Source organism: Delphinapterus leucas, chromosome 2, assembly GCF_059928025.1.
Source record: "Delphinapterus leucas isolate spDelLeu-1000000601 "Yukka" chromosome 2, BTC_Dleu_Yukka2, whole genome shotgun sequence".
NCBI lineage: Eukaryota > Metazoa > Chordata > Mammalia > Artiodactyla > Monodontidae > Delphinapterus > Delphinapterus leucas.
Genome location: NC_143130.1, coordinates 179147734 through 179174040, shown reverse-complemented (window position 1 = coordinate 179174040; position 26307 = coordinate 179147734). Strand labels below are relative to the sequence as shown.

General features: G+C 60.9%; 1 protein-coding gene across 1 annotated transcript; it reads right to left on the bottom strand.

The window, feature by feature from the left end:
- Nucleotides 1-3225: 3225 nt before the first annotated feature.
- EXOC3L4 (exocyst complex component 3 like 4) lies at nt 3226-17204 on the bottom strand. Its single transcript, XM_089908236.1, has 9 exons — nt 16702-17204; nt 15181-15832; nt 13770-14223; nt 13302-13402; nt 13021-13101; nt 11778-11892; nt 10900-11256; nt 10110-10231; nt 3226-8826 (listed from the first exon to the last, which is right to left on the bottom strand). The coding sequence occupies exons 1-9, from the start codon at nt 17192-17194 to the stop codon at nt 8634-8636; spliced, it is 2568 nt and encodes an 855-aa protein (XP_089764362.1). The 5' UTR covers nt 17195-17204; the 3' UTR covers nt 3226-8633.
- Between the last annotated feature and the right edge of the window lie 9103 nt (nt 17205-26307).

Here is a 26307-nt window from a genome sequence, read left to right as displayed (position 1 = left end):
AGGGCAAGAAGCAAGGGGTCCTGGCCCAGTGCCTCCGTGGCTGCCTGCTGTGGCCTCATTGCACAATCCCCATGCCTTCCCACCAGGCTTCTTCTTCTAACCCCAAACAGATTGGGAAATCGCTGGAGAATCCAAAGTGCTCTGGGTAATGGGGGGAGGGGACAGTGTCAGGCTCAAAGACCCCACCATCCCCTCAGAGCTCCAGACCCTGGTCTTCAGGGACAGGAAGGATGCTTCACCGGGCAGATGCTGGGCAGCCACCCTCGTCCCCAGCTGCCATGACACCTGCGCTCCCTCTCCATGGCCTCACTGAGCTCCAGGCTGCGGCTAGGGGGTAGGAAAAGCTGCCCACCCCTCCTGTGGCTGCACCAGGCACTTCTTTCCCTGAGTTCAGGCATGAGGGTCAAGCATCACATACGTGAAACCCCCAACTCAAGGGAAATCCTCTGAAAATAGGGCTGCATAAAGGGCCAAGGGGTGTGACTGCCAGTGGGGCCCATAGGGCAGGAGCTATTCTAACCCCCTCTTGACAGATGAGGAGACTGTCCCCAGGAGACCACACTTCCAGAAGGAGCCAAAGGCCAGCCAAGAATTGCACCCTCAGCAGGAAATGAGCATTAGATGCTTGTTGAGAGTGTCCCTGGCCAGCTGCTCTCCCATCCCCCACCTCCCCAGGCGATGGGTGGGGGGGCTGCGGGCCAGTTCCACCTGGCAGGGAGGGCAGCACGCAGGAGCGGACTGGCAGTAGATCCTTCAGGCCAGCCCAGAAGTCAAGTGTGCCAGCACCTGTCCAGGAGCTGTAGTCAGCTCCTTGCATGCAACTCAGGGCTTGGGAGGCCCAGGACACGTGCCTTCCCTCCTCTTGGAAATGACAGATGACTTTTTTTTTAATTGTGGTAAAATACACATAACCAAATGTACCATTTTGACCATTTAAAATACATAGTTCAGTGGCATGATGTCATACATTGTTATGCAACCGTCACCACCATCCACCTTCAGAATTTTTTCACTTTGCAAAACTGAAGCTCCGTACTCATTAAACACTAACTCCCCCTCGTCACCTTCCCACTAGCCTGGCACCCACCATTCTACTTTCCATCTCTATAAACTTGACTATTCTAAGTAGATCATATAAGTGGAATCAAAAGGATGGTAACTGTCCTTTGGTAACCGGCTTATGTAACTTCACATAATGTCATCAAGGTTCATCCATGTTGTGGTGTGTGTCAGAATGTCCTTCCTTCTTAAGCTTGAATAATGTTTCATTGTTTATCTTTTCATCTGTCCATGGACGCTTGGGTTGCTGCTGCCTATTGGCTGTCGTGAGTAATGCTGCTCTGAGCACGGGTCGACAGCTGACATTTGTCAACAGGTGCCAAGCTCTGTTCTAAGTGCTTTGCATGCACTAACTGATTTCATCAATCTTATGAAATGGGTACTCCTTAATTATCCCCTTTTCACAGATGAGGAAATCGAGGCACAGATAGTTCCAGTCGCGTGGTGGTCAGCAGTGGAGCTGGAAGCCACACAGTAAGCGTTGTGCTGTATTACTTATCCCCTAATGTTGATCAACTGAAATACAGCTTGATGCATTTAAGTCAGACACAAGGAAGGACTGACTGCTGGGCTAGGAAGCTTCGATGCACAAATGGGAGCTTTTACTGCCCTCTACTCCTTTTTCATCTTTGGAAAAAAAAAAAAAAGATTTCCCAATCTCTTTCACGACCTTGTCCAGTCAATTAACTGAGTCTTCACCCTCACCCTGTGGGGCAGCAGGAGGGGCTGACCCAGTCCCAGCAGCCCAACCAGAGAATAATGCAGGCGGTGTGTGTTTAATGTTCTCCCTCCTTTCCCCCTCCCGAAGCTCCCTGGAAGAAGGGTGGGAGGCAGAGGGAGCCCGTTCTGGCACAGGGCTCAGCAGGTGCAAAAGCTGGCGGGGGGATGGGACTGGAGCCAGAGGGCACCAGGAGGACCTGGCTGGCAGGGCGGTGCTGACCGCCGGTGGACTCCTCCTCACGGCCCTGCCAACTTCCCTCTGTGAGATGACTTGCACTTCCCACTGCCCCAGCCCTGGCTCTCACGGCGCTGCTTCTCCCTTCACTTCTCAGGCGGTCACCTGACCTGGGACCCTTCCTGGAGCCTCTTGTTTCCTGGGGATGTCCCACTCACTAAGAGCGCTGGGCAGAGCCATTGGATCCTCTGTTGACAGGTGAGGAAACTGAGTCCTGGAGGGGTAAGTGAATGCAAAAGCTGAGGCCTTCAGGCTGGCATCTCTGCTGCCACCCAGTCTTCCCCAAAGGGGAAGTCACTTGCTCAGGGTCATTGGCAGCTGCACCTGACCTCGGCCAGAGTCTCCTGACCCCGCTGAGGACCATGGAATGGCCAGGACAGCTGACCAGGCACCACCCTCCCAGGCCAGCCCCTCCCAGGGGGGCACCCATCAGAGCAGGCGTACCCCGACAGGCAGTGCCCCCCAACCCCCAGGCAGCCATCTACTTGATAACAGCCCCTCCCTTCCTCCCAGGAGGAAGTTAGACCTCACACTCCTTTCTGTGTTTGGCAGATGGGGAAAATGAGGCCTGAGGAGGAAAGGCTTCCTCTGGTGCTCGATGAGCCTGGCCCACTTCCCGTGCTGGAGGTGGGACCACTCGGGAGAAAGCAGGGCCCACTGGGCAGCAGGACCCTAACCCCAGTGGCCTTCTAAGGAGTGTAATGCAGGAGGGCCCCCTGGAGGGATGCCCTTCCAGGGCATCAGGGAATTTCCGTGCCAGCCCCAGTGACCTGGCCTGTTTCCTAAGTGGGCCTGGCTTTTCACAATGGCTTTCAGTGGTGATGCAAGATGGCCAACTTCACCTCCTAGCCCTTCAGACCCGGGGCTGCCCTGGTCCAGCAGCCTGCGGGCCCTTCTCCTAGACGGCATCATTTCCAGGAAAACAGCCTTACTCCTCATAAAGTCCCACCCAGTGACAGAGGCAGGTCACGTGGCAGGAGCTCTGCTGGGAATCCCAGTGCTGTGTAGAGCCCGCCAAGGCTGAAGGGGAGCAGGGGAGCCTGCCCCAAACCGCCACAGGGCCCACCAGTTCCTCAAATCCGGGTGTTGGAATGCCTCCTCATCCGATACCAGGGAGCTCTGCCCTCCTGGACTTTGGAGAAGGAAGGCATGATGGTGGGGCTCGGGCATGGGACCACTTGGACCCTGGGGCACTCCACCACTTACATCTGTGTTTTTTTGTTTTTGTTTTTTGGCCACGCCTCGGCTTGTGGGATCTTAGTTCCCCAACCAAGGATGGAACCCCGGCCCTTGGCAGTGAAACCACTGGACCACCAGGGAATTCCCACATCTGTGTTTTTAGGCACATTGCTTCACCCTTTGGGACCTCCCAATCCCTTCTGGAAATGGAGCAGACACTTGCTCAGGGGGTTGCCAGGGAAGGCTCCAAGGAGAGAGTGCATATAAATAACAGGAACTGCTACTCGGAGGGAGTGCAAACCCCAGGCCAGGCCCTTATCCAGCACATCAGCATTTTCTCCTGTAATGCTCCCAATTTTACACCAGGAGATAGAGCCCAGAGAGGTAGAGTAACTGCCCAAAGTCACACAGCTAGGAAGGTGCAGAGCTGGGACCCCGGCCCAGAGAGGTCTGAATCCAGAGGCTAATTCTTTTTCTTTTAATTGAAGTATAGTTGATTTACAATATTATATTAGTTTTAGGTTACAACGTGGTGATTCGATATTTTTCCAGATTATACTCCATTTAAAGTTATTATAAAATAAGAGGTTAATTCTTAACCCCCGCGCCGAATCCTTAGGAAGGAGGAAGGTCATGAATCACGGTGCAGAGCCAGCACACAGCGCACCCCAGAAACAGCGGGACTTTGCACAGCATTCCTCCTTCCCGCATGCTAAGAGTCCAATATTTGGGGATCCTATCAACCTAAGAGCGTTAGGTTCTCTACCGTCTGCTTTCACAGGGCTCAGGAAAGACTGCCGTCCCCCCAACACAACTCCCTCCAGCAAAAGCAGGTGCTTCACCAATGCCTGAAATGTCACTATCCCATGGATGTTCCGTGTATACAGCCCACTATCCGTGTATATATCCATGTGTATAGCCATGTATATTGCTTCTTACAAACTCAAGGGTCCTATAAGGAGCCCTCATTGTTTCTGGGGAAGGACACAGGGAGATGGGAATAAGGAGACGTTCACTGTATATCCTTTTTGTACCTTTTTAATTTTGAGCTATGTGAATGTATCACTAAAACATTAAGGTTAAAAATGAAAACATTTGGGCTTCCCTGGTGGCGCAGTGGTTGAAGGTCCGCCTGCCGATGCAGGGGACACGGGTTCGTGCGCCGGTCCGGGGAGATTCCACATGCCGCGGAGCGGCTGGGCCCGTGAGCCATGGCTGCTGAGCCTGCGCGTCCGGAGCCTGTGCTCCGCAACGGGAGAGGCCACAGCAGTGAGAGGCCCACATACTGCAAAAAAAAAAAAAAAAAGAAAACATTTAACAAATGCATTTTATTATTTTTATTTTTTTAAACATTCATTTATTTATTAAACATTCGGCTGCACCGGGTCGGGCCTTAGCTGTGGCACATGGGATCTTTAGTTGCGGCATGTGGACTCTTAGTTGCAGCCTGCCTGTGGGGTCTAGTTCCCTGACCAGGGATCGAACCCGGGCACCCTGCATTGGGAGTGCGGAGTCAGCCACTGGACCACCAGGGAAGTCCCAACAAATGCATTTTAAAAGCCGCTAATGAGCGGGTGGGTGTATGTGCACCCAGAGGATGGGAATCCCTGGAAGGATGAAGGGTTTTGTAATGACCCCATGGGTCCCAGGAGAGGAGTGGACCCAGAGGTGGGTGTGACCTGTCGAAGTATCAGTCCGCTGCAAGCATTTCACTAGAGCAGGGGCCCAGGGAGGCTGCCCTGAGTCCCTAGAGGCACTCAGCCACGGGGGTGTGACGGCTCCCAGCAACTCCGCCAAAAAGGGCCCTGCGCTGTCACCCAGCGGGCCTGATTCCCCCAGACCTGGAGCTCTGTGGCTCAGCCCTCGTCAGCAGCCCCCTCCGATCATCTGATCGCAGTGCCTGGCACAGGCCCACTGCCCAGTGTTCTGCACCGACTGGCTGGGGAAGGACCATCCCATCTCCTCCCCCTGGGCCGAGGATGGACAGTGGGCAGACACTGACCTTGGTGGGCGGGGCCTCTGACCTGCTGGAGTTGCCTAAAGGACTCAGGGGTAGCAAAGGAAGGGAGGGGACGGAGAGTGGCCCCGGGGACCCCGCAGCTCCTCTCCCCGCCAGGGCAGTGCTGAGGGGCCCCGCCAGGACCACATCCTAGCCGCTGAGGGTGCTGCCCCTGTGTCTAGGGGCCCCATGTGGTCCAGGGCCTGGAAGGAAGGGGCCGGGGTCACCAGGCAAGGAAGGAAGAGGGAGAGGCCGTGTAGACACGGAGGTGACACGATGACTGCGTCTCGCAGCAAGCCCTTGGTGCCGGGTCTCTTTGGCCGGTGTCATCTACCCCTGAGTTCCCTCACCTACTGGGCGCTCCCTTCCACATCGCAGATAAGGAGACCAAGCCTCAGAGGGGAAAGGGCCCAGGTCACCAGCTGTGGGAGGGCAGTGCTGAGACCTGAACACGCTCAAGCATGGGCGAAGGGCCACAGAGGGCACAAGTCCAGGTGGAGCTAGGGGGGACACCCAGGTCCCTCCTGTCACCCCAGGCTGTCCTTGGGTAATCAGGCTGGGTTCATCCTGTCCTCGGACCCGAGCACCCTGCCTTGGGCAGGCGGCCCCCACACACTTTCACTGCCCTCCAGCCTCATCAAGGACCCACAGGCTCAGGGCCAGAGACCAGACGTGACCCTTAGTCCATGAAGGAGCCCCAGGAAACATGGGCACTGGGGGAAGCCAAGCTGAGCCGAAGCGGGAGGAGTAAGGGGCCGTGCGGGGGGAGGGAGTGGCCAGGCAGAGGTGCGACCAGGGGTCAGAGGTAGGGCCCAGGACCCGAGATCTAGGGGCAAACAGGATGTCCTGCTGCACAGGGGAGCACAGACACCAGGCAAGGCCCGGGCACTGACAGGGGCTGGCACATTCCAGGAGCGCACACACATATGAACACACACACATGCACACAAGCACACACATTTCCTTATCAGCCAGTCAACATGGTTCACAAGTCCGGAAGAAGCTCTGAGAGCCAGCCCCCTCCCCCCATGCTTGGCCTGGACAACAGGATGGCCACGGAAGCACTCTGGCCCTTCGCAAGGCCTCATGGGACCTGGTGGGCAGGGGGGTCCTGAGCACAGCCCCCAAGCCCGGGGCAGAACAGCCAATGGCCAGAGCCCTGGACCTGAGCCAGCCCTGGGTCCCCTGGCCTCAGCCCTCCCTCCAGTCTGCAGCCTCCCTGGCTGCACCTCCATAGAAGCTGCCGTCTGGCTTCCTGCTCACCCCAGCTTGGCCTTGGGAAGCTGACCCCAGCCCCCAGACTCTGCTGGGCTCACAGGCACATCCACAGGGCACACATACCCACCGGGCATGGAGGATCCTGCCGGGAAAGCCTTGACTTCCTGTCTCTGGGCCTGGGTCTCAGCCTAAATCCTTCCCACTGCAACATGAGGAGTCTGCTCAGACCCACACCCCTCCCCAGCCTCCTGTTGGGGGGCCTTGCCCACTCACTGACACCATCCACCTCAGGATTCACTGACAGAGTCCCCTACCCCTGCACCCAGCCTCTTCTCGGCTTTTTCTTGCAGATGGTGGCCTGGCCAGACACCTGCGAACATGGGGTCACGGTGGGGCCAGCGCCTGGCTTTACAGCAGGCTCTTAACTTCACTCTCCCTGGCCTGGGAGGCACAGACAGAACCCCTATTTCACAGCTGGAAAAACTGAGGCACAGAGAGGTGAAGAAACTTGCCTACAGTCTCCTGGCTGGAAAGTGGTAGAGCTGAATCCCCTCCCACCTCTGCAGCCTGGCTTAGAAACCCAGCCCCAGGACCCTCAGCCTGCAGCCAAGGGGCTCAGGCAAGGTCAGGCCTGCCAGGGTCAGGGCGAGGAACAGGGCCTGCAGGAGGGGGCCTCCCTGAGGGGCCTGGGGACTGGGACTCAAATGTGGGAGGGGGTGGCAGGGGCTCCCAGGGGAGAACCTGGCCAGGACCAAACCAGATCAAGGCTTCCTATACCCTCACCACCACCCCGGCCTGAGACTCTCACCCAGACCACTGCCGGCCCCTGGGCTTACATGTGGGGTCAGGCTGACCTGTCAATCACCTGCCCCTCCCTAGGAAAAGAGGTGCCCCTCCGATACCTCCCCTCTCCCTGGCTGTGAGGATCCCAGGCCACCAGTGCTGGGGCCTGTTGTGAAGCAGTGCCAACCTCCACCCTCCACTGGCCTCAGTTTCCCCACTGACACAAGGACCGCTTGTCAGCGTCAGCACTCACACACCCCGCCCCCGCACCTGTTCCCGGAGCCTGGGAGCCCCATCCTCTCTGCTTCCTCCTTCCTGCCTTGCTCACCCCACCCCCGCTGGATTCCCCACTTGGGAAGATCTGGACACTCCCTCGGCCCCCGGCCTGCCCCACCCCTGGCCAGCTGCCCCCATGGAACAGGCTGCCGCTGGCACCTGTTCCTGCTCCCCCCGGGACCCCGAAAAGGGACTGGGGGGAAAGGCACCTATCGCTGCCTCCGGCCGCATCCTGTCAGTCTCCCCATCTCAGAGCTCAGCCTTCCTGGCAAGCCCGAGGTTACAGACGCAAATGGGTTCCAGAGCAGCCTCAACTGCAGGCTGGAGCCCAATTTCAGTGCCAACTTTTTGTGAGAGGAGAATGAGGAGGGGCGTGCGCGGGGGCGCAGCGGGGTGATCTCCTTGCAGCGCCACGGCCAGAGCCAAGACCTGCAGGGGCAACCCCTCATACACACACTCCAGGTTGACACCTGCCCTGCCACAGCATACAACTCTCACTGCTGGGAAGTTCCTCTCACAACTAACCCAAATACCTCAAGCTGCAGAACAAGGCTTGGCCTTTTCTTGTCTCCCAGGGCCCAGGCCTGCTTAAAACGGGGCAGAGCAGCGCTCACCCCGCTGGGCAAAGCTCACTAGGCGCGCGGCACTGGGGGCCCGGGGTCAAAGCCTGGCTTGCTCTGCAGCCACAGGGGTGGGCCTTCCCAGTTCTAGACCTGCCTCAGTCTCCCCATTGGTACAGTGAGCAGGAAACAGCCATCACCAAATGGAGTCACCACGGAACTTCTGGCTGGACCCTGGGCGCATGGGAACCCAGACCTCCTGCCTGAAGTCAACTTGGCCTGCCCCTCCTTAGGGAGACACCATTTTCATTCATGTTTATTTTAAAAATAAATACTCTGTTCTTCACTTTCAGACTGGGGTGGCGCTGGACAGTTAGGCAGGGAGGCCTTCCTGGGTGGGCAGTACCGATGGGAACTTCTGACACGCCCGAACCCTCCCCCGCAAATGCCTGAGATGCCTCTCATGGCTGTTCATTCTGGTCACCAGCCATGTGTGGCTGAGGATGGGAATTCCACAACCATGGGCTCCTGACTTGGGGTTCAGTGCCTGGGGGAAGGTGGCCAACCCTCCACCTGGGGTCGGCCCCTCTCAGGCCCAGGAGCACTAGATGCAGGTGATTAGCACATCCATGGAGGTGGGCACCTCGATCTCCTCGAAGAGCACGTGGCCCCCAGCAGCGCCGGGGCCCCCTGCCTCGGCCACGGCCCTCAGCAGGTCCTGGGCATGCGTCAGGAGGTGCTGGTTCCGACGGTGGCCCAGTCGGCGCAGCGCTAGAATGGCCAGCACGTGGTCCCGCCTGCAGAGACACGCGGACCCTCACTGCAGACCCAGCAGCTTCAGTGACACCCCAGACCCCGAGGTGAGGAGAACCCTGGGGGCTTGGGCTGGAAGTATGAGTGCACCCAGCATTCCTGGAGCCTGGTCTCAGAGAGACTGAGAATGAACCTGGAGGAGCCGTGCTCCTGGAAGAGGTGGCTGGGCCTTGAGGGGTGCGAAGCCACGTAGAGCCAGGAGGGCAGGCCTCTGTGGCCTACGCAGAGGTTCAAGAAACCTAGTGGATTGAAGGATGCAGCAATGCGGCCACACGGGGGCGGGGGCGGGGCCGGGGGAGCCGCTGGCCTCAGAAAGGAGTCAGGGCCTCCTGCTTCCAGCCCTGTGCAGGGAGCCACAGCCAGGCAGCAAGCAGAGAGGCAGCATGGGGGTGGGAGGCCTGCGCCCAGTGGTGTCAGGAGCTCCCCCTCCCCTCCCGAGCACCCCAAGAAGCTCGAAGCACCACCCCACAAGCTAGGGAGGGCAGGCCAGCCCAGGGCAGGAAAACAGGGACGGGCCAGAAGGGGAACCTCGGGCGCTTGGAGGGGAGGGGTGGTCACTGAGGACTGGGGGCCTGGAATTCTCCCCGGGGGGTCGGGGTGCAGGGCAAGGCGGTGGGTCCAGGAAGGAGCTAGGCCGGGGGTTTTCTGCAGTCTCCCCACCCTGGAATCTCCAAGGCCATGGAGAAATTCGGGCTGGGATTTCCATGGGTACCATGACTCACCACCACCACCACCACCACCCCCCCACCACCACCACCGCCCCCCCGCCCCGTCCCATCACACACCCGGGATCAAAGCCTCCTTCCTCCTGGCCAGGTCTGGGGCTTCCGGAAAGAGCCTTCTCCCAAGGGTGGGGGCAGCGGCCTCCCCTCAGCCTCCCGGGGGAGGGACGTGTCCCCACCATCAGACACGGGAGGAGGGTCTCCCACTCCCTTCAGACTCCAGGGGTGGGGACGTGTCTCCCCATCTCACCACAGGACTGAATGAGGATGGTGAGAATAGACCACGAAGGAAGGGCAGGCCCGATCCCACGAGGCCCCGCCACAGCCTGAAGGCCGGGGGCCCTTAGCTGCTGCGCCTGCACCTGCGCACTCAGGCCGGCGCTAGTCCGAGCCCCTCCCCCTCCCCTCCCCCCTCCCCCGAACCAGCTCGCGCCGCCCTCAGGCTCGTCGCCCGCCCACCTGCAGCCGCAGGGACACTTCTGCAGGCACGAGTCCCCTGACCCCAGGGCCCCGCGGGGCCCGCCAGAATCTAGTGGGGAACGGACCTGATGTCGGGGTAGCTCCGGATGAGTGTCTCTAGGTGCCGCCGGATGTCGTCTTTGTAAGTCTCGCCCAGTATGTCCGCCACGCACGGGATAGCTCGGCCCAACCAAGTAGCCTCAGAGCCCTACGGACACAGGGAGACGCGTGCGGGGTGGGCCACCGGCCCCCCCCCGGAACCCCCTTGCCGCGCCTGCCGGCAGCCCATCCATTAGAGCCCCGTAGAGCCCTCCTGAAGCCACCACCGCGGTCCCACTGGGTTGCCTCCTGCATCGCGGAAGGGGACGCGGGCCTCGGCACCGTGGACCCAGTCGCAGCTCAATAGTCATCTTCCCTCTCCCACGATAGAGCACGGAGGTGTCTTCCAGAATCTGCTCGGATGGGTAAACCGAGGCCCCGCGGGCAAGTCCTGCCTGGAGTCGTACAGCGGGTGGGGGACCAGCAGCCCAGATAAGAGGTGTATGTGGAGGGAGCAGACTCTCGAACTGCTCAGGGTCAGGGGCTCAGGAGAGGTCTTCCATAGTTCCCGCCCATCAGACGGGGCTGCGACCCTCATCCCTTCCCCACACACCCCACAAACTACATGCAAATGAACGCAAACGTATGCAAAGTGTCGTCCCCACCAGCCCCGCTCGGCTGGGGAAGAGTGCGCAGAATCACTTCCGACAAAGCCTGCCCCGCAGGGGCTCTTACAGGGGCGAGCGGAAATGAGAATGGGGGGTGCTAGTGGAGGGTCCCCACGCTGGAGGCCCCCCGAGGAGGCCGGCACTCCGGGCAGCCAGACAGTGCTCCTACCAGGCCCTGGAAGGTGTTGCCAATGGCCTGGGCGTCCAGGCCCATCTTCTGGGAGCCACTCACGCGCTCCACACCCCGGAACCGCTCGCGGGGCCTCAGCGCCTGCGCCAGGTACTCGCGGACGACGTAACGGTGTACCTCCTGCAGAGTCTCCTGGGCGGCCAAAGCGGGAGTCTGGGTCAGGGTCAACAGTAGGGGCCCTGGGCATGCCCCCACCACAGCTCGCCCCCCCCATACCTGCGCCCGGGGCGGGACCACATGCTCGAGGTGGCCGGCGAATGCCACCACCTTGTCCAGGAGGGGCTGCAGCACGTCCTGTGTCAGCCAGGCCTTGGTGCACAGGACCTTGAAGAGCGGCTGGGGGCAGAGGGGGTCAGGAGTCTTCTAGCCAGGTGTCCTCCCCACGCACTAGACCCTCCCCTGGGAGCCCCGTGCATGGCTCCTGACAGGGGTGTTTCAGGCCAAGGGACAATCTGTCAACAGGAAGAAATTCTGGGGAGCTATCTGACCCCCTCTCTACGGTACCTTGGTGACATTCCCTCTCCTGCCACAAATTATGTCACTAGGCCTTTCCCAGGGACTGCCTCCTCCAGGCCTGGAGCCCCAGTAGGCAGAGTTTGAGTTTGAGTTTGAGCCTCTAGCCAGGCCTTGCTTGGGGAGTCCTGGGGGGGCTTGAGGGGCCGGACGAGGAGGAGTTCATTGGACACACCCACTCTGAGACTGGGAACTTGTCTGGGTCCCCCGCCAGTCCCCCGACACACCACCCCAGCACTGCCCCCACGGTAAATGAATGCCGTGACTTGGGCTTCCAGGCTCCAGGACACAGGGGGCACCTGCTGGGCATGGAAAGTGGGGAGAGAAGGGCCCATTCCCCTCACCTGCACATCACCCTGCAAGCCCTGGAGCAGCCGCTTCTGAAAGGCGCAGGTGGCAGCCACCAGGGGCTTCTCCAGCTCTTCAAGACTTCCTGGGAACCTGGCCAGAAGATGAGTTCTGGGGAGGGGCCAGGATAGGGGACAAAGTGAGCAAGGGGGAACAGGCTGGGGTCAACGCCTGGCATACTGCCATGAAGACTGGTGCCACACCAACGCCATTCACTTAGACTATAATGTGACGGGCAGACCCCTGGGGCTGCACAGTGTAGTAGCCCTGGGAGCAGAGTCAAGTGAGGGGACGGCACTATGCCCCAGGTCATAGAGGGGCAGGGCAGTGGAGTGGTGGTGGCCCCACTGCATGGCAGAGCTCCCCTTGGCAGCACTGAGCCGAACCTGCACCCCTCTTGGTGACAGAACAGTGCAGCGCAGCCATTCCTGACACAGGGGCCCCTCCTTTGAGCCTCATAACTGCCTCTCCAAATATTATAATGTCCCCATTTCACTGTTGAGTAAACCGAGGGCCAGGCTCTGCCCGGTCCCCAGCCCAGGGACACAGAAAGGCAGGCTAAATTTCCATCAGGGGCTTGGCCAGAGGCTGCCTACCAAGGAACAGAGAATGTTCCCTGGGGCTGAACCCCAGGGTTCCCCGTGCCCAGGGCCAGTCTGGCACAGATTAGGGACAAGAGAGTGTTATAGAAGCAGTGCCTCAGCGTGGTCAGGCTTTGGGTTCACACAGACCTTGTTCACGTCCCAGATCCAGCATGTACTGTCTGTGTGACCGTGGACGAGTGGCACTTCCTTTCTGAGCCTCCACATTCCCATCTGTACATGGGGACCCCACCCTCGCGCTGCAGCAGCTGATGCCTCTTAAGTGGGGGGGACACTAACGCTTGGCACAGAAGGGGGACAGCCAGTGCCAGCCCACGGGGGGGCCTCTGCCTTCTGGGGGTAGATAAACCCAGGCCCCAGCACGAGCAAAGCCTGGGGGGGGAGTGTCAGGGAGGGCTTCTTGGCCTCTGCTCGGCCTTGAAACTCCCCGCATCCCTTCCAGGGCCTCAGCTCTGCGGGGCCGAGACAGGACCCCACAGCGGAGACGGAGGCGGAGAGGCGAGCTATCCCTGGAGGCCTCCTGGGAAGGCCGCCTGAGGCCGCCGCGGTAGCCTTCCCGGTCCCGGTTCCCTCAGTTTGCGCGCCCCCTGCCGGCCGTGCTCGGCACCGCCCCTGCGGAGGAGCGAGATAAACCCACCTGAACTCCTCGCAGGCATTGATGTTGGCGCACAGGTTAGGCTCGCTCACCGCCCCCGACTCCAGGAAAGCCTTTTCAAACCTGGCGGAGAGGTACGCAGAGGTCTTGGAAACTCTTTCTGGCTTCTATGACCTCGCGTCCGCCCTCCCTTTGGCCTTACGATGAGGCTTGTCCGGGGATCTCGGACACTGAGCCAACAGGATGGGCCCTCCCCAGGGACGACCACCGTCCACACCCTGGCCACTCCACCCACCACACCCCGGCCCAAGGTGCGCCCCTACCTGGGCAGGAAGAGGCCAAGGGCCCGCGTGCAGATCTGCAAGGTGGTGGCCTCCAGCTCCGCGGAGATGGCGCCAGCTGCCTTCACGTGCTCTGCCACGAGCTGAGAGCGATGCCATGCGCTGAAGGCGCATCTGAGCCCTCAGTCCCGATGCCCCCAGCCCCCCACCTCGCGGCCCCGTGATGTCTCCAGCCTTCCCTGCCCTTCCTCGACGTCTCGCCTGCAACTTCCAGCGGCCCCAGCCTCGAGGTCAGCCGTCCCAACTCCCCCCACCCACAGGGCCGCCTGCTAAGCTGGGAGCTGTGGCCTGGCGCTCCCAGCTTGGCCAGGCAACCCGAGGGCCTCTGATCCAGCCCCATATGGGGCCTCAAGCTCCCGTCTAACGGGGAGGCGGTTATGACTGTATTTTACAGCTCTGGGTGTCTCTACCGCCTGAGGCCCAAACACGTGTCCCTCCTTCTGGGCACACCATGTGTACGTCGATGGACAGTGGCGTATGGTAGTGGCCCTGCAGCACGTCGGGGGCCTCGGCAGCCACCCAGCGACTCTGTTCTACCTGCAGGATGCCATCGAAGCAGCTCGCGATCTTGGTCTGTGCGGGGTAAGGAAGGGGCCGCGGTGAGACCCTCCCAGGAAGGAGGTCCCCTACCTCCCGAGCCCAGAGCCCCGTCACGCACCCTTGGAGACAGGGGCCACCCTGCTGGTGCACAGGCCCATGCCTGAGGGCACGGAGCCTCCCTGCAGTGGGGCGGCGGCGGCCACACTCAACCTGGACTCCGCCCCCTCCGGCCTGGCCCCTCGTGGCCCTTACCTCCAGGAAGCTGGTGTAGTCGCTCTCGAGTCGGGCCCACACATCGGGTGCCAGGAGTGGGGGCAGCGGCTCCGAGGGCAGAGCCAGGTCCTGGGAGCCCAGGAAATCAGGACTGGAAGGCAGGGTGGAGCCTGAAGTTCTGAGCAGAACTCTGATGGGGCAGCGGCTGCCCCTACTCCCCTCTGGATAGGCTCAAAGCCTAACGCCATCACCGTGAGGGCCCCGAATCTGGGCTCAGCCCCTCAGCCCCCACCGCGCCCTCCAGGTTTCCATCGAGACACCCCTCCCCGCGGCTTCTGACTGCAGGACTTCCTGTTACCCTCAGCGACCAGCTGTGCATGCAGACTGCGTAAAGAGGGCCGTCCAGGTGGACCTTGACCAGGTTGCCTCGGGTGACCACTACCCTCACGGTCAGGGTACACCCAAGACTGAACTCTAAACGCCCCCAGGACCATGCAGCTCAGGGACCAGCCACTACCCTGTCCACACTAGGGAGGCCCAGACAGGGGCGGGTACTTGTCTGAGGCCACAGGGCCTATTAAGGAGCCCAGAACTTTGGCGCCCTCCTCCGGCTTGCCTGTCTGCCCGTGGGGCTGGGGAGCGCTCAGCGGGGGAGGTGACCCACCCCACGACGTTCTGCAGAGCCCTGAACCCAGGTGTCCATCCAAAGCGAGAGTGGGGCTGAAAGCCAACTCACGCCAAGTGCTGTGAGCCCACGGTTGTGTCCTGCCTGGAGGGGTGCCCGTTGCTAATTCACTCAGAGGCACCCTGTGGACTAGCTTGTGCCTAACTGGGCTCCCTGCCTCATAAGCAACCCCCGCCCCCCACCCGGATGCTTTCCAGCTTCAGGAACCGGCGGCTGGATGGCCCCCTCCCCTCTCGGGAGAGCACCATGGTCTAGAACGGAGAGGAGAGAATGTCGAAGCCTCCTGGATATCGCCAGCACTCTCCGGGGAGGAAAAGGGGAAGAAAGGTGCCCTGTGCTCTTTAGAGCAGGTTCCTGAAGGCCTCTCGCGTGGGCAGTTCCAGCCCCTCCTTGCCCCTCATGGCGTCCTGGCTGGGGCCTCACCTGCTGTAGACATTGGAGGCCCAGTCCAGCAGGACGTAGAGCTGCTCGCAGCCATGGGCGTCGTGCGCCAGCTCCTGGAGGCGCTGGGCCACTGCGCCGTGGAAGGCGCGCAGGTAGGCCTCCCACGCGGGATAGCCGGCGGCCGCGTAAGCCGGGTGCACCTCCAGCTGCACCTTCTGCAGGTCGCGGCGAACCAAGCGGCCGAGCTCGGCCAGAAGCTGGGCCAAGCCGGAGGCACCCTCGGCTGCCCCCGGGGCCTCCCCTGCGCTCACCTGCTGCACGCGCTCACGCGCGCTCCGGCGCACCGCGTCCTCCCAGTGCTGGCGCCAGTGGCGCGGCGTGCACAGAAAGTCGCCGTCTGCAGGGGGCTCTGGGTGGGCCTCCTCTTCCGCGCGCACCACGCGGGCCAGCTCCGCGAGCACGGCCGCGTCCACGCCGTCCGGGCCCAGGGTCTCGAGCACGATGGCGCCGATCTCCGCAGCCAGCCCGTCGTAGTGCAGGCACAGGTCCATGGCGCGCCGCGCAAAGCCCGTGGGGTCCTGCTCGAAGGTGCGCGAGGCTTTCTCGGCCACTAGCTGAGTCTCGAGGTGCCGCAGCTGCTCGAAGGCCGCCAGCAGTTTCCGCTCCGTGATGAGGTCAGCCACAGATTTGTCTTTTGCGAGGTCAGGTGAGAAGAGGGGCAATGAGGGGGACGCCTCAGCTAGGCCTGTCGGCCCCGATCCCACACATCCGGAGCCGGGCTGCCGGGCCCCAGAGCTGCATCTGAAGGCCTGCTCCAGGAGCGACAGCCCCAGGTGCCCTGTGTCCTCTGGAATCACCTTTGAAGAGGCAGAACCCCAGGTCCCAAGCCTGGCTCAGAACAGCAATTGGGATCAGCCCCTGCCTTCCCCCTCCCCCACTCCCATTCCCACTCCCAGCTCTACAGAACTGGACCTGGTGGCTTCAAGTACGGTCCTGACTGCAGGTCCAATGGGGTCAGAGCTCAGGGTGGGCATGCCCAGGCTCCTGCCGCAGTGTCCAGCTTCAGCACTTCTTGCTGTTCCCTGCTCTGGGCCAACTTCCAGCCCCTAGGAGCGCTCTACCTTCACCTACATTCCCCCTTCAGGGCCCTACTCCAATGTGTCCTCTCCTGGGCAGCCCTCTGACCTCTCCTCTGCCCCATGGCTCACAGGCACCCTCTGTGACGCTGTGATCTGAGAGGGCCAGTGCCTTCTCCACCACTCTGGTTTGGCCAGGAGCCAGGCTGTGGAAGCCTGTGGAGTCCGGGGGTCCTGCAGATCTGGGTTCACATCCCATTTTTCCACTTCCCAGCTGTGAGACTTGAGGCAAGTCACTTAACCTCTCTGAGCCTCACTTTTCTCAGCTGCCCTTGTTGGAATGTTGGAAGAATTTAACTTGAGATTGTACAGGGGCAGGGGTTTGGGGTAGCTAGGGAGGAGAGCCTGTCAGGAAGCCTAGGCCCCACTGCCCCCCTCTCTGGCCTCGGTTTCCTCCCCTGCTTAGCGGTGAGGAATCCCTCACCTTCTAGTTCCGCAGGCCCCGCCCCAGTGGATGACTGCGGGCTGACACCGTCCATGGCCCTTGAGGACGCCTCCCGGCCATGGGCCACCCCTGGCCCAGTGGTAGCCTGGGTCTGGTCAGCAGCCGGGCCCTCGTCCCGAGCACGCCGTAAAGACCGGAACAAGAGGCGGGAGCTGCGCCTGAGCAGGCCTGGGTCCTCCTGGGGGGCGCAGCCCGAAGCCCGCTGGCTTGCCTTTGAGAAGGCCCGCCGAAGGGTGCCCAGGCCAGGCCTCAAGCCCTCACGATGGGCGCTGGACGTATCCTCACTGCTTGCCTTCCGAGTGCCCTGAGCTGGGATCCGGGGTCCCGCAGGCTCCCTGGGGCTGTGCAGCTCCGGCCCAGAGGCCACTGTCTGAGGCGACGGCATCTTGGCGGCAGCAGAGCTGGGGGCGAAAAGGAGGCTCAGGAAGCCCTGGGGGGTGCCTAGCCCCCAGGAGCAGACACAGAAACCCATGAGAGCCCTGTGGGATGTGCTGGGGCCCAGTAGCTTAGTCAGGGAAGCTTTCCCCAGGAGGTGACCCCAGGGCTGTCAAAAAGGAAATGTCACCAGGCCGCTCCCATGGCCAGAGCCGTCTTTGTGCCAGGCTGCAGCTACTTCTGCAGACACAGACAGCTGCTTCCATCAGGAAACCTTCCCTGACACCATCTTCCAAGAAGGTCTCCTCCAGGCCCACCTCACCGGCTTTGCCAGGCCAGACCCTCCCATCGGAGCTGGAGAGGGAACTGAACGCGTGGGTTCTGGGGCACAGCCCGACCCGCAGCCCACAGTCCCCGGGGCTGGGCCCAGAAACCACGTCCAGGACTTCCTGGACCTTAGGTCCTGAGGCTAAAATGCCCACCCCCTCCACAAGCCACTCACTGCCCCCCACCCCATCCTTCAGCTCACCCCCATTCAGCCATCAGGCCTAACTGCTTCTGCTCAAAGCGGAGCTCAGGGACCCCCGTGGGAGGCCATGCCTTTTCCCTGGGTGTCTCAGAACTGGAGGGAGGTGGGGTCAGGCCGGAGGGGGCTGGCCTAGGCCACCGGGGGCTTATCGGGCCTTGCAGCCTGCAGGGAAGGCTGTGGGAGGGGCCATGCTTCTATATTTAACCAGGGGCTGGAGGTTCCCAAGCTGTTTCTCACCCATTGCATCTCCTCCCCACCACCCAGAGAGGTATGCTCTGGCCCCTCCCCGACAGAGGGTGGGGAGGGGGTCCCCAGGGCATGGGGGTGCAGAACAAGGGCTGCCCCTGACCCACCCCGAGCGGGGCCCTCACCACCCAGGCTCCCCCAGGCTCTGCCCACACCCCACCCCCTTTCCGCCCAGCCTGGCTGTGTTTGACTTTCTGCCTTTAGGTAAAGCTAGGGGTGGGAGAAAGGAGAGAAACTTCTTGGCTTGCTGGAACCTCCCACCCACCCCATTGTGTTAAGAGGGGTTGGAGATGGTGGGGGGCCAGCAAGGTCTCACTTTGACCTTGAAGAAACTGGGGCCCAAAGAAGGGCAGGACCTGCTGAAGTCACTGACCAACCAGAGGCTGAGACACCCCCATCCCCAGGTCACCCCCCACCATGGGGACAAAGGCCAGGCTGGAGCCAGCACCTGACTCTTGGGTGATAGTGGGCAGGAACGGCCTCTCCCCAGGCCTCAGTTTGACACCAGGATGGGCAGGACCCAGACCCCTATCCACCCCCTCATGCCCTCCAGCGAGATGTCTGTGCGGGGGTCAGACATGCAGGGGGTCCTCTGAGGCCTACCTTCCTCTCCCAGAGGCCACTGAGCTGCTGGAAGGAGGCCCCACTGAGGGAGGGGCAGGCTCAGGTGATTGATGGGGGCCTTATCAGCCCCACCCTGGCCACAGGTCGTTGTCCTCCCCTGGTGCCAGGACTCGGGGACCCTGCCCGCAGACCAGCCCAACGGCAGGGAGCATTGTCACAGGAGCCGGCCATCCCCTCCACCCACTGCCCCCCCACCCCACCCCTGGTGTCCCCCAGTGCCCAGCAGGGGCAGGTGTGGTGATGAAGAAAGCCATTCCAGCTGTGCCCAGCCTGCCGTGCTCCGGGCTCTGTCTCCAGGGAGTGTGGGGGAAGGACAAGCTGGCCTACCTTGGCTGGGAAGAGCTCACACTTAGTAAGCACCCATTGCGTGCTCAGCCCAATGCCCGACACACGTCAGATCCCCATGACGATAAAGTGGCAGGGTGTCGTTCACTGCATTTCATACATGAGGAAACAGGCTCAGAGAGGGACAGGGTCTTGCCTTAAGCCACACAGCTCCCAGGCGGGGAGCCTGGGCCAGCCCAGGTCTGTCTAGGAACCTGGGAGCAGAGGCTGGACTCCTGTGTCTCCCGGCATCAGCAAGCCCTGCTGCCCGAGGAACCCTTTCTCCTGGCAGAGGTTCGGAAGGTGGGGTCAGCTCCAGATGCCCGGAGCGGGGTCGGACTTGAAGCTCTCCCAGGAAGCCTAGAGGCAAATTCTGGGGGAGGAGGGGCAGCTGGTGGCTGGGTCTCATGGGAGGTCACAGAGGCAGAGACTTGGAGCCCACCTACCCTGCTCAACCACCCTCGTCCCAAATCAGAGCTGCACTGAAGGCCCATCGAGGCCCCTAGCTGGTCCCTCTGCCCTCTGTTCCCTGAATCCCGCTTCTGCAGCTTCCCAAGTCATTCTTGACCTTCACAAGGCACAAGTCAACCCGGTCACTCTCCTACTTTAAACCCTTCCGTGGCTCTCCGCAGCCCTCAGGCCAAGCCTGAGCCCCACAGCCTGGCATTCGAAGCCCCCTGTCCTGGACCGAGCTTTCTGCAGCCTCATTTCTGGGCCTCCTTGACCTGCACCCATCCAGCCCCACCAGCCGCCTTGTGCCTGTCCAGCCTCCCACCTTCTACTTAGGCTGCTCCTTCTCCCAGCCTCCCCCTCTACTCCCCGAATCTGACCTGGTCTTCAGAACCTCGGGTGCAGGTGCCTCCACCTCCAAGGAGTCCTTGGGCTGTGCTGTACCACCTGTCTGCTCGTCAGGCCCTCGGACTGTCCCTGTGGTGATGGGGCCTCCTCACTGGCCTGGGGACCTCTATTCTTCTACCCCCTCCCCGTCACCCCAGAGCCAGCCTGGCGGAGGAGTGAACCATCAATGTAAGGGTCACCCCCTGCCTGGCTGGCCTGGCCAGGCGTCACGCTGGTGTCTTCTGGGCTGCAGACTCCTTGCCGACTCTACCTTGGCCCCTGCCCCGTGCCTGCCTCCCCACCCATGGGGCCTCTCTCTGGCTTTCTTTCTCTCTGTCCCATTGCCCTGAGTGTTCAGAGGCCCTGGCCCTTGTGCCTGGGACGTGGTGCTGGATGAGCTTCAAGGCCCAGGAGGCCCAGGCCTAGCCTGAGCCCTGGGCCCCATGTTCTCCAGGTCAGGCCAAGACACCCACACTGCAGGGCCAGTGGCAGGGGCAGGAATGCCACCCAGAAGACATGGTCACTGGAAGCTCCCATCTGGGGCCACCCTATCTGTGACCAAGAAGTCAAGTTTGGGCTTCCCCCACCACTTGCTATCCCCAGCCCCAGCTTCCACCCCCTTTTCCTAGGCCTTCCCTCCTATAGCATCTCCTCCCAGGTATCCCGTGGTGCCCTTCCCACTCCCAGCCTCTCCACCTACCCTGGGCCTGGACTGTCAACCCATCCTTCAAAGCTCCAAAGTAGCCGCCTCGGGCAGAGGACTGTGTCTCCCTCATACCTCCCACCTGCCACCCCCCCATCACCTGATCACAGGTCCTAACTGTACCCCTTCCTAGACCCCTTGAAACCCATCTTGTCAGAGCAATGGGGGGGGGGGGTCTTGCCAAAACATAAACCTCCCTTAAAACCCTTCCTTGCAAGGTAAGGTTCTTCTCCTGAAATACGGAAGAAGACAAGCGTGTGTTCTCACACCATTCAACATTTGCCTAGAAGAACTAGCAAAGGCAATAAGGCAAGAAAAATGAATAAGAAGTATAAATATCGGGAAGGACCTGATAAAAAATGTCATTCTTTGTAGGTGACATGATCGTCTGCTTAGAAATAGCTTTTCTATACTCCAGAAAAGCCTATTTTTAAAAGGCACTTAAAAGGCTTCCCTTTTTAATAGCAACAAAACATAACCCCTCTCCCCACCCTGGGCTGCCATCACCCTCGGGAGAAGCACAGACTCCTTAGCTGGGCATTCAAGACCCTTCCTAACTGGCCCCTCCAGTTTCATCTACTCAATCACTCACCCACTCTGATCACTTGGATGCACTCACCTCTCCTCCACACCTTTGTACAGACTGTTCCCTCTGCCAACAGTGACCTCGCCCCCACCTTCTGCAGCTGCTGACTGCTTCAAGGCTCAGCACATGTGGCTCCTCCCCCAAGAAGCCTTCTCCAACCAGCTGAGCCCCAGATCATGGTCGGCGCCTCCTGCTCTGGGCCTGGTTCCTGCCCTGGGCACAACTTCTCCCATGATCGGGGGACAATTACAGGGTTTGGGGCATCTGCCTCTTGACCAGGAACCCCCCCAGGGCAGAGAGTGGGCCTGACCCAGCCTCCAGCCAGGGCTGGTACATGGCAGGTGCCCAAGGAAAAGAGATAAGCAATTTCATGTAGGCGCATCAGCCCATAGGTGTGCCGCTACTTTGTGCATATGGGTTTTGCACAACTCTGTGTTAACCTGAGTGTGTCTCCCGGTACGTGTGTGCCTCAGAGTGTCTGTGAGTGGTTCTGTTCGTGAGTCCATGTAGGTCTGCATGTCTGCATGTTCATGTCTGTATGCTTTCTATCTCTGTGTGTTGTGTGTGCATGTGTGCACACGTGTATCACTGTGATTTGAGCTGGCATTCTGGCCTGGGCTCCGAGCCGGGGTGCTCAGCCTGGAAGGCCACTAGCAGAACCAGAATTGTCCTCAGCCCCTTGAGTCCCCGCCTACTCCCCACAGCACCCCGCTGGCCCTCCTGCCCCACCTGCACAGACATACCTGCCGGGTGAGTAGACACTGGGCCCCAAACAGAGCAGGGCTGCCAGGAGAAGCCAGCCGAGCTGGGGCCTCAGAGTGGGGCCTAGGCGCTGGGGCCTCTGGAGCAGCCAGAGCGAGTGACCAACAGCTGGGACTCCCCAGCTACCGCCAAGCTGGCCACGGCCCCCAGCCCCACCCTCCACCACAGCCCCATGCTTTCACTTGTAGAAATGCTCCCGCCCCGTTCCCACTCCAGAGGCAATCACTCCAACCTTTGACTCCTGGCAACGCAGGCCAGCGGCCGTGGAGGGGAGGGACGAGGAAGCAGCGCTCCGGAGGCCGTGGAGGGGGTGGACATGGCTGGGGAGGGCTGGTCACACTGAGGCCAGAGGCAGCAGGCACCAGCTGGCTGGAAGGGGGCACCCAGCCCACAGCGGCCAAGCCCAGAAGGACCCCTCCCTCCAGGGCAGAGTCGCCAGCGCCAGCCCTGTGCCCTGCCTGGCGCTGAGAGCCCCAAGGGCAGAAATGGGGGGGAGACAGCAACAGCAAAGGGAACATTGTAGGCCACCTGCCAGGAGCTAGAAGGAGAGGGGCCCTCGAGGACAGATAGGATTACGCTCAGGGACAGGAGGGATAGCAGGGGTCCGCCCGTGAGGGAAGGTGAGGAGGTGGGCCTGAGCCTGAGTGGCCAGGAGCACAGGTCCCACTCCTCCAAGGTGGCTCCAGCTAAAGACATTTTGTGGGGAGGGTCACTGAGGAGACGCTGGCCCGACACCCTCCTGGGGGGATTCCGCTGCTGGCGTCCTACGGAAAAAACTTAGGGAAAATCCAGGGAGGACAGATCCAGGCCTGTTCACTCGGGCTGGAGCCACAGGGGCGTGGGGCAGAGCAGGGGAGGTGCTCTGGGCAGCGTTCTGAAGAGAGCAGACACAAGCCCCTGAGCTGTCCCAGGGCGCTGGGGGGCTTAAACAGCAGACATTTATTTTCTCACAGTTCTGGAGGCTGCCAAGGTCCCAGATCAAGGTGTTGACAGGGCTGATTTCTCCTGAGGCATCTCTCCGTGGCTTGTGGATGGCCGTCTTCTCCCTGTGTCATCCCTCTGTGGGTCTGTGTCCTCATCTCCCCCTCTTATAAGGCCATGTTGGATTAGGACCCACCAAAATGGGCTCATTTTAACTTAGTCACTCTTTACAAAGACCCACCTCCAAATACAGTCACATTCTGAGGTACTGGGAGGTAAGACTTCAACATAAGAATTTTTTGAGGACAGAATCCAGCCCATAACAGATTGGAAGGCACCTGAGATGCTGCAGTACCTTGCTGACATCTGCACATGGACCAAGTTGTACCTGGAGATACCAGCACCTCCTCCAGGAAGCCCTCTAGTTTTCTCTTGAGTCATTAGCTCCCAGAGCCCTGGGTTCTCCTCTGTGAACTGGGGCCATAAGAGTCCCAGCTCAAGCCTATGAGGCACCCAGCTGGTTGGGTGGGCCTTCCCCCCCCCACCCCAGCTCAGGCCAGCCTGCCCAATGGCCTCCTGTCCCATGTGTCTCCAACAGTCAGAGACTAAGAGATGAGAGGGGCAAGCACAACTCAAGAGACCGAAGTGGTGGGGGGGGGGCCCTCGAGGTGATCACCCAGGGCTCTTCGGTGGAAGTCCTGGGACCCCGTGGGGTAGCTGCTCCCCACCCATATTGCACTAGGACACCAACTCAGAAAGGCATAGGAACCTGCTCACGGCCACACATTTGGCAAGAAAGAGGCTAGGCTTCCAGCCTAGATCTCTGCCTCCGAGGACTGGGTCTTCCCATGGGGCAGGGCCCTGGTGGACACTGGGGGCTCCTTGGTCTGCCCCTCCTGTTCTCCAGGTCACGGGGCACATCTGAGTGCTGGGACCTCCCAATGTAGGTCACCTCCACTCAAAAGATAGGTCCCTAAAAAGTTGGTGGTGCCCAGGCCTAGGGGGTTGCCCCCTGACCTCTTCTCAGCCCCCAGCTGCACCCCACCCCTGCCCAAACCTGTGCCCGCTTTTCAGCATGAGGCTGTGCTCTTTCTTTTACTCTATTTCCATGTTGTTTTCCCCCAACTTTCTCAGTAAAATCCCTTTGGAAAAGTCCCATCCTTGTCTCAGAGAAGCCTTGGGCACAGGGCCGGTCTGGCCCGGGTCAGGAGAAGGCCGAGCAGAGGGGGCAGTTGGGAAGGGGCGGAACAGCTGGGAACCCCAAGAAGAGAGCAATTCCTCTGCCCCATGTTGGGCCGCACAGCCCTGGGAGAGGCATTTCTCATTCAGCCTCAGGTTATTCCTCCATAAAATGGGGTTGTTGTTGGGATCCAGTGGGCTCACCTCAGCAGAGGACCTGGCACCCAGGGCAGGAAGGGAGGGAGAAGGACCACACCACCAGATGCTTGCCTGTCCTAGGGGTTCCTGGGGAGCCAGGCTACTGCACGCTGAATGTAGAGGCCCAAAGTGGCAAATTCCACTTACACTGCCGCCGGGTCCAGGGCAGAGACCGGCCTGGGAACACGACACCAAGGCTCCAGCCTCTGCCCCTAACCGGCTGTGGGCCTGGGCAGGGGTCAGTGTCTGTCTCTGAGCCTCAATCTCTCCGAGGCCGATGTTGCAAAGTTTAGGTTGGCCAGCTCCTGCGCGCTGGGGGCGGGGCCGCAGGAGGAGGGGCGGAGCATATATCTCTGGCACCGCCCCCTACAGTTACGCGCAAGCTCGCGGGTCAGTCGCTGTGTGCGTGGTCTCAGCCTGCTGGTCTTTAAGGGCCGAGGCCCTGCGCTGTGCGGGACAGCAGACCCACAGGGTGAAGATCGCCCCCACTGGGCTGCCTCCCCGGGCCTGACACCCCCTTATTCCCCAGCTCACGGAGCACGACGGGGACCCGGGACCTCCAGTTACGGGTCGCCTCCACCCAAGAGCTGCCCTGTTAGGCGGTGAGCTCCAGAGTGGCGTTGTGGGTACCGCTAGGGCTTAGGTCTCGGGCGCACCTGGGATCCTGACCCAGCCCGGCTCTTTGTCAGCTGTGGGACCTTGAGAAAGTCGCGTTTAAATGGCTGCAACACTCTGCCCGGGAGGGGCGAAGATGAAATCTCAGTAAATGGCACCATCGTCCCGCCCCTCCCCAGCATTCCACACCAGGAACCCGGAAATGACTCCTGCTTGCTCAGGCCCTCGACCCAGTCCCATGTGTCAGCAAGTCCTGGCAAGGCTTCCTGTGAAGTGTCTGCCCCCTGCCCCCTTGTGGAGCCGACAGGAAGGGTCTGTGGAGGAAGAGGGGCGGGACCTTGAAGGACAGCCCAACCCCCTCCTAAGAGGAGCCATCCTGGGCCTGTGTACTGGCCGCAGGTTTAAAATTAAAGCAGGCTGCCAGGCAAACTTCTGCACCTCGCCTCCCACCTCTCCTGCATTTGGGGGGTGGGCTATTTTTAGAAAGAAGGCGGGTAGGAGAAAGTGCCTTATTCATCCTGGAGGTTAGCAAGGCCTCCAGGAAAGAACAGAGGGGCCTGTGTCTCCCACCTCCTCCTCCAGGTTCACCAAGACCTCACGCTACCACCCACCTGGGCCTGTGGATTTGTTGAGCTAACATCTATGCAGGGCTCCCCCTTGCCAGGCCCTGAGCTTCCTCAGGCCTGGGTCAGCCTGGCTGAGAGCAGGGGGCCAGGTTGGGATGATGGGAGGGAGGGTGGCACAGCTGGGGAGTGGGTCCAGGCAGTGATCAGGTTTCTGCGCCCCAGGCCCACCCCAACCGGCCAGCAGAACCAAGAAACGATGTCGCTGTACCCCATGGAGGGATAGGGCCCTCGCGTGGCCCAGGAGGAGGTGCTACCCAATCTCCCACATGGACACTCTGGCTGGATCAGTGGCTTCCCAACTTCAGGGATCCCGTCATAGCCGGGGCCAGCACTAGCCTTGGGCTCCTCACTTCGCACCTCAGCTTCCTCATCCATACGATGGGATTACGCAAGGACTTAATAAGATTCAAGCTGGAATAGGTGTGCCCCACCCATGTACCATTCCTGTGCCCTACTGCACCCAGAGTGGGTAGGGGGTGACAGGAGAAGTCCTGCCTCGGGGTCCAGCCAGGGCTGGAGGTCCCAAGGAGGGGGGGAGGCCACCTAGAGGAAGCTGGTCTTGCCTTGGACAGCCTCAGCTGAGGCCGAGCAGAGCAGAGGGCCCTAGGCAGGGTGCCAGAGCAGCAAACACGACAGTCCCGTCAACCACCCTCACCCCCAGTGTGGAACACCCAGTGGTCACTCACTGGGCACTCTGGTCTGGTCAGCATGGGCTCTGAACAGAGGCCCTTGCCTGGAATGCCACTGGCAGAACCAAAATTGTCCTTAGCTCCTCGAATCCCCACCAGGTGCACCCCCTGACCACCAGGAAGAGTCTTTATTTCTGCTTCCAACCAGAGAACAAGGAGGGGTGTGATCCGGACCCTGGGCTGTGGACAGGAGAGGGCAGGGGCTTGCAGTGCTGGCGGAGCTGGTGAGGCCGGAGGTGGTAGCTCAGCTCTGCCTACTGGGCGCCCGGGCAGGCCCAGGCCGCTCTAAGCATCCCCAGCCGCTCTGGGGCTGAGGCCCTCTCAGCTGTCAGAGCCCAGGGACAGCGGAATCTGGCCATGTCCTTGCCCCA